This window comes from Panthera leo, chromosome F3, assembly GCF_018350215.1.
Source record: "Panthera leo isolate Ple1 chromosome F3, P.leo_Ple1_pat1.1, whole genome shotgun sequence".
Taxonomy (NCBI): Eukaryota; Metazoa; Chordata; class Mammalia; order Carnivora; family Felidae; genus Panthera; species Panthera leo.
The window spans coordinates 35,665,435-35,673,338 of record NC_056696.1 but is presented as its reverse complement, the minus strand read 5'-3'; the positions used below and the strand labels follow the sequence as shown (position 1 = coordinate 35,673,338).

Genomic DNA, 7,904 nt, shown 5'->3' with positions numbered 1-7,904 from the left:
AGGAATCGTGAATATATCCAGAAAGGAACTCATCATGTGCCCCATCTGGACAGCAAGAGAATCTTGGGATTACAACAGTAACTACATACAGAATTCCAGAGGGCTCTTCCATCAATCTCCAGACTCTTCTCCCCAAGAAGACGGAAAGCTTACCCTATCAGAGCTGTGCTCAGCACTTGGTCTTCTGGTCACTCCCCCAGCCCCTCCCCTTTAGTGACACGTAACTGAGACTTTGCCAAGGCTTTGACTTACGCACCATTTCAACTGTTATTTAGAGATCTTTTCTTCATATCGATTCGAGGGTCTGGAAGCACTGAGCCCCAGTGTGGCACCTCTGAGACTGTGCCATGCCTTCCAAGTTGCAGAGCGCTTTCCCAGCACTGTGTCTCTTTGGGGTCTTGACCTTACTTCTGTGCCCTTCTGGCTTGTGTGGTGAGTACAATAGTTACGGGGAAAGGAGGGTAGTCTCTCTAAGATGTGGAGGACAAATATCTAATAAAGAACTAACTGAATTTAGTCAAGTAGTGGTAGTTCGTAACCTTTTTGAGAGAGTATAATCAACTATATACTAATAAAAATGAAGAATTTTAAAATATAAAAGAAATTATTTTAATTCAAGTAGAAGCTGTGATTATGTCTAGAATAAAAACACGTTGATATGCACAAATCCTTGTGAGGCTGCTTTAGCAAGGAATAATCTTGAATTTTCAAATCAATGTCTTATATTTAAATACTGCAAAATGCTTAAGACGAATTTACTTTCCAAATAGGTTAATTGTGCCATCCAAAATCTTAGTTACTGACTGATTAGAAATACTTTCCATCCAAAAGGCAAAAATATTTTCTGTTGTCAGGTGGTTTGAGAGAGTTTAATGCTAAGCGAAATCATCAGTCAGAGAAAGACAAATACCATATGATTTCACTCATGTGTGGAAAGAAAGAAAGAAAGAAAGAAAGAGGGAGGAAGGAATAAAGAAAAGGAAGGAAGGAAGGAAGACAAAAGGAAGAAAGAAAGAAAGAAAGAAAGAAAGAAAGAAGGAAAGAAGAGGGAGGGAGGGAGGAAGGAAGAAAGAAAAGGAAGGAAGGAAGGAAGGAAGGAAGAAAAGAAAAGAAAAGAAGGGAAGAAAGAAAGAAAGAAAGAGGGAGGGAGGAAGGAATAAAGAAAAGGAAAGAAGGAAGGAAGACAAAAGAAAGGAAGAAAGAAAGAAAGAAAAGAAGGAAAGAAGAGGGAGGGAGGAAGGAAGGAAGAAAGAAAAGGAAGGAAAGAAGGAAGGAAGAAAGGAAGAAAGAAAGAAAAGAAAAGAAGGAAAGAAAGAAAGAAAGAAAGAAAGAAAGAAAGAAAGAAAAGAGACAACTAAAAAACAGAGAACAAACTGAGGGTTACCAGAGGGGAGAGGGATGCAGGCAATGGGTAAAACAGGTGACGGGATTAAGAGCACACTTATCATGATGAGCACTGAATAATGTAGAGAACTGTTGAATCACTGTATTGTATACTTGAAACTAATATAACACTGTATGTTAACTATACTGGAATTAAAAACTAATAATAAATAAAAATTTTAAAATATTTTCTGTTACCAAATACTGAGTAAATTTTCTAGAGTAAAATTATAGGGCACTTTGTGAACTGTAAGCCATCGTATAAATGTGAGGCGTTGTTATTGAACGTTATAGAGAAGTTTTTACCAGAATGAGAAACAAAAGTGTTTGAGAGAACTTACCAGAACTGATTGAAGACCTGCTGCTATGGTAATTAATTTATTGGTATGTGAGGGGTGCCCGGGTGGCTCTGTCGCTTAAGCGTCGGGCTCTTGACTTCAGCTCAGGTCATGATCTCACAGTTCGTGGGTCCGAACACCCCCCTGCATCGGGCTCTGTGCTGACAGTGAGGAACCTGCTTGGGATTCTCTCTTTTCCTCTCTCTCTGCCCCTCCCTCGTTTGTGTGCTCTCTCACACTCTCTCTCTCTCAAAATAAATAAATAAACTTAAAAAAATTTACCTCTATGTTATTTAAATGGAAATGTCCTTTAAGCAAAGTGAGATTTTCCTCTTTTGTTATCTAATATTATTTTTTTTTTGTCTGAGAGAACTAATGTTTCGCATTTAAAAATATTTATAAACATATTCTCTGAAAGGATTTGCATGGCCTGAAGACTGAGGACTTGAGATGGCTTGGCTGGAAAATCCCAACCCAGAGCAAGGGCTGCATGTTCTTACTGATTTCAGAGTGTAGAAGCCATGCTTTCTTCGTCACTGAGAGTGGTCGGGGGGGGGGGGGGAGGGGGGGAAGCGTGGGTTTACAAGGAAGCATCCTTCTCTGGAGGATGACTTCTCACATCAGATGCATGAAAATTGTTGGGTGGCAGTATTAATTTTAGGTTGTAGAGTGGATGCAGGATAAAGAACCTCGTGCTCGGGGGATTTTTAGTTTTCCAGCTTCATCTCTGAGTCCCTCTCTCTTGGAGTCGGAGGTAGCAGAGGAAGGCCCCGTCAAAGTTGTCAAGTCTCCCAATGATTTCTTCATGTGTCCATTTCCCTCCCTCTCTCTCTGCTGTTGCCTCCTCTCTTCCTGTTCCCTATGGCCCCAACCCTCTGAAATGGTATATAATGTCTGTCCGCTCTGACTTGAACCTCCCTTCCTTCACGGTAATAAGCTTCTGATCCCAGACTTGGCTCGTTGCCTCCGTAAGACGCTGCCTCTCCTATCTTATCAACCACTCAGCTTTCACCCGTCCTTCAGGATGTATCTCCAGCTTACACCTGGAGGCCTTCCCTCCATTCTGCCAACACCTTCTCCTACAGCACTCGCTTCCGGTCCGAATCTGGCGCTGCAGTGACTAGGACAGTGGTATAACTCCGCATGCGGCGACATCTTATCTTGCTAAGTACGTTGCAAGTATGTTTCCTTAATATTACCTGAAGAGCCCGAGCTACAAAACTCCCTCTGTATGTTTATTCATAAAAACGAAGAGCTATTCTTGATATTTCTATGGGGGTGCTTGATCTGCAGTTCAAGGAAAGCTCTATGGAAGCTGTTGACTTACACAGGCCGATTCCTTTTCCTCATAACAAAAACAGAACTGACTTTGGGATTCCTATGCCTATGCTTTCTGAACGCCTCAGAGTTGCAGCTTTGCGAACAGCAGAGGTAAGGGAAACCGTACTCGATCTGAGCCGAGTCTGGCCAACAAGAGTGTTTCGGGCGTGCTCTCTCGCTGGTGTTTTTGTAGTTGTTTCTTGGTGGAGCCTTCGTCACGATGGCTGAGGATCTGCTAAGTGCAGTCCCCTGGTCGGCTTGATCCCGGGTCCATCTCCAATACTGGCTGATCACTTCCTCTTTCCTGTCTCCTAAATACCTGGTGACTCCTGGAGATTTTATCTACACAGAGGCTTTCTTCCCACCTCCAGGGCTCCCTCTGCACGGGCCTGAAGACAACACCACCAGGGCTGTCTTTTTCATGCGGCCCATTTCCAATTCACCGGAAGTATGCATTCATCCCTTGTCCCGAATAATGTCAGGAGTACAGGCCACTCTCAAGACAGCAGAAATCTGTCCTTTTCTCTCACCAGCAGGGCCACTAGGCAGCCAGCCCACCTTTGCAGTTTCGATTTCCCAGGCAGGAGCTCGACACTAGGCCACTGTGTCTAATGTCCCTCTGAGTTGAAAAGAGATGTATTGGGCTTTCTCAGTGCGCCCTGTCACTGCGAAGGAGAAATGCACCCACCTCATTTGACTCACCTGAGACTAATTTAAGTGACAAAAATGAAATTCCTAATCTTTTCGTGCCTTTGGTTTGGGCAAAGGAGTTAAGGGTTTTCTAACTGATTCTGAGCCACCAAGTTCATCAATTATGAGATGCCACTTGACTTTGCAAAAAATAAGAACAAAGACTTCCGTTTGATGGCCTTTACATACCCACTGATGCCACGTAGAATAAGTATCCAATGATCACGGCAGAGAAAAGAAAATAACAGTATTCCAGTAAGTACCCGTGGACTTGGAGGCAAACCTTACTTCAATGTCTAAATTCGATTCCTGTTGCAAGCACTTACTAGCTGTGACCTTTGGCAGAACATCTGATCCCTCTAAGATTGTGTTTCCTTTTCTCTAGAATGGGTTTGATGATCATAGTGACTCAGCTGGTGTGAGCGTTAATTGGTATGACATATAAAATGGTTAACCCAGTGACTAGCAAGTTGCTAAGACCTCGGCAAATCATTCCTGTTGATTTTGTCAAGGAAATAAAATACCCCTCTACAGTATAACTTAATGACTTCCTTCTATGAAACAGGAAGAGTCCCTCATTCGGAATTGTTCATTGTATTTGGCTCATTGCCTTCCACCCTTCTCTTTTATCATTCAAGATTGCAAAATGTTCCCAAGCGTTGCCCATGGATTCCATAAAGACGTGAGCTCATTTTTCTCCTTTACTACTGCGGTGCAGTATAAATGCAATGAAGGTTACGTTCTGGTTGGACAGTCCAAAATCACCTGCAGAAACTCCCGCTGGTCGGCTTCGGCTCCTGAATGTAAAGGTAACCTCAACTTTACTGATGACCCTGACTAAAAAAAGTAGAGCCTCCAGGAAAGTTCTGACTGTAGCGTCTCTTCCCAGCCAGGGGAAACACTTACAAATTTTTATTTTATTTATCGACTCATTAACACATGCATATATACAATATTTTAAAAGTCTGAACCATCATCCAGCTTATCACTCTTGAAGTAACCATTGTTACCAATTGTGTATGTTTCTAGAGGGCCACTTTTCGCTTTTTTTTTAAATTTTTTTCAATGTTTATGTATTTTTGAGAGAGAGAGAGAGACAGAGCATGAGTGGCGGACGGGCAGAGAAAGAATCTGAAGCAGGCTCCAGGCTCCGAGCTTCAGCCCAGAGCCCGATGCGGGGCTCGAACTCACAGACCACGAGATCGTGGCCTGAGTTGAAGTTGGACGTTTAGCTAACTGAGCCACCCAGGCGCCCCTGCTTTGTTTCAATAAAAGTTTTACCTGATATGTAACATACTACAGAAAAGTGTACCAATGTTGGGTGTGAAGGTCAACAATTATCACAATGTGAACCTGACCTTGACGCACCGCATGGCTCTCTTCCCCAAAGACGGCTGCTATGCCCATTCTACAGTGTGCTGACGACACTGACTGCACCTTGTTCCTGTTCCCTTGATGACCTCTCTTGGGGCTATGTGTTCCAGGCCTGTTGGAGATGACTAAACATACCTTAAAAGTGCCCTCCAAGGCCGGTACAGGGGGAGGCTTGCTTTGGCCTTTCACGAATCTTAGAGATAAAAGTCTTTCCTCTTCCTAAAGTCTAGATAGCACCACAAGATCTGCTTAAACGTTAGCTGTCAGTTAGGTGCTTTGAACCCTTTGATCTTACTACAGTGGCCTGTACTACAATGCCCCCTCGCGCTAAAGAAATCTGTGGACTGAAGTCCAGACTTTTTTGAGAATTGCTGTGCAGGGCCTGGATCGTCGTCTGCCCGATTCCGCCGCGCCCCCCAAATCAGTAAGGTACCCTCAATAAAATTCTGTGGGAACTGTATGGAATGGCCTGCTTTGTTTTTTTTTTGGTCTCAGAGTAACTTTTCAGCCTGGGGGATACTTTACTGTCCCTCTCGCACCTTCCAACACTATGGATGAGTCTTGCCAACTTTATACAGAGGAGGTCATGCTTGTCTTTGGTGCGTGGCCTCTTTCTTCATTAGGTCTGGAAAACCATCTATGTTCTTACACATAGTGATAGTTTATTCATTTCCGTTACTTTATAATATTATTTTGGGTGAATAGACCACACTTTATGTACTTTATAAACGTTTGAGGTTTTTCATGTTTTTGGCCATTATGAATAATACTCTTAGGAACACTTTCGTGCATGTCTCTTGGTACAAATGTGCAAACCTTTCTATTAGGAATAAACTCAGGAGTAAATTACTATTTTGTAGAGTGTGCATATATTCATGTTTAGTAGATGACGTCGAATTTTGTCCGAAAGCGGTTATAACAATTTACGTTCATACATAAGTTCTAAATTCCAATTTCGATAAACATAAGTTTTAAACCCCAATTTATTTCCATTTTCCAGTATCTTCCGTGGTATTGGAAACTTTTGTGTCTTGTTGAAGAACTATTTGCTCACCACAAGGCAACAGTCTATACGACAACAAAACACAACAAAAATACTCTCCTGTATTATCTTACAGGTCTTTACTGTTTCACCTTTCACACTGGTATCGCCAACCTACCTGAAATTCCTATGCGTCTGTGGTAGAGAGTGGGGTTCAAGGTTCGGTTTTCCCTGGTGGATAATCAATAAACTGTGTGCCACTTATTAAACGGGCCACAGGTCCACAACTGCTGCCTTTGACATAATTCAAGTGTCTATGTGTGTGTGGTTCTGTTTCTTGCACAGAGAGATAGCAGGTTTTAATTTGAAAGTATCAGTGAGGATTTCCCAACATTTCTGTGAGTACCTGCTTCATTTTCAATGACTGTTCTTATGGATAAATTCGAAACCTCCCCCGGGGTGTCTGATATCTCCATCAGAGCCTCACACATCCCGTTCATCTTCTCGTAATGAAATTGGCCTAACAGGAGATTTCTGGTTGACCCCCAAGATTACGTGTGCCTTGTAAAAATCACACTGCAAATAGCAACTCAAGGGGCTAATTTCTCACCATTGTCTTCACTTAACACAGAAAGCGGTCAAGGGTATGCAAAGAAAAATTACGTACTTGAGATCATAAGAAGAGTGAGGTTTCCAGATAGAGTAGTTTTAAAAACTCAGATTCTGGTGCCACGTACTTAGGCTTATATTATAGTCACGCCACCTAAAAGCTATGAAACCTTACACAAGTCACACAAAGTCTCTGCACCTAGTTTTTCCTTCTAGCAAAATAGAAACAATAATAGCGTTTTACATGATTGCTTTTCCTCGCTAGTCCAATGGAGACAATCACAGTGTTTTATGTTGATGATAGTGTGTAAACTAGCATTATTCTCATTACCAATTTTATTGTCATAATCATACAACAAATGGAGACAAAGCACAACTCTCAGCATGCGGGTATAATTTACCATCCGTGTTCCTCACCCCCTCGGGATTCTTCGCTTTCGTAAGATCTTACTCTGAGAATCACAGGATGATCAAAACTGTGTTTCCATTCCAGCCCTGTGTCAGAAACCAGAGATAAAGAATGGAGACCTGACTGTGCATAAGGGCCAGTACGTTGAGCCTGAAAATGTGACCGTCCAGTGTGATGATGGCTATGATATGGTTGGTTCCCCAAACCTTACCTGCTCCGGGAACGGAATGTGGTTGCCAGCAGTGCCCAAGTGTCAGTGGGTAAGTAGCACACATTTCAGGATGCCCCATCCCATTCTAAAACTGGTCATCGGTGGCAGAGCACTGTCAACCAACATGGATGAGATCTGACTTCGACCCGGACTCATTTCTGAGTTGTTGAAAATCAGCCTCAAAGCACTTGATGAGCTCGTTAAAGCAAGTTCTAATTCTCTCATCTTTCTGGCAAGAAGAGCCAAGCCCCTCGGTAGGAGGGTGCCATAGATCCAGGTCACCCGGCCCCTCGCGCCATGTTTTCTACAACGCGTGCTATGATTTTGCCAGTTGTCCCTGAAGAAGCCTCCGGATGTCTTCTGCAGGCTTGCTCCTTCCCTGCTTCAGCAGTTATTTATTCGCCGTGGATGGGGAGGTCTGGGCGAGTGCTGGGCCCTAGGGCGAACACCCTGCCGAGACAGAGAATCTTTTCATTTCTTCCACCAGCCCCGAGGATGGTCGGGTTACTCCCATTTTGCTGTCACCAGTGCGGCCTCCTGAAGAAATCTTAATACTTTCACAGTTGGAGAGAAATCTCTAAATCTATC

The 7,904-nt window shown here is 43.1% G+C and overlaps 1 protein-coding gene across 1 annotated transcript; it reads left to right on the top strand.

Moving 5' to 3' along the window:
• Positions 1-363: 363 nt before the first annotated feature.
• LOC122211533 (C4b-binding protein alpha chain-like) lies at positions 364-7,455 on the top strand. The gene is made up of 3 exons (XM_042924776.1): positions 364-432; positions 4,370-4,540; positions 7,190-7,455. Exons 2-3 carry the CDS (start codon positions 4,378-4,380, stop codon positions 7,453-7,455), a joined length of 429 nt encoding a protein of 142 aa, XP_042780710.1. The 5' UTR covers positions 364-432; positions 4,370-4,377.
• The last annotated feature ends 449 nt before the right edge of the window (positions 7,456-7,904 follow it).

Coding starts and splice junctions, on each gene's coding strand:
- LOC122211533 (XM_042924776.1), top strand. CDS start 4,378: ATGTTCCCAAGCGTTGCCCATGGATTCCATAAAGACGTGAGCTCATTT. Junction 4,541..7,189: donor TTCGGCTCCTGAATGTAAAG/GTAACCTCAACT, acceptor TTTCCATTCCAG/CCCTGTGTCAGAAACCAGAG.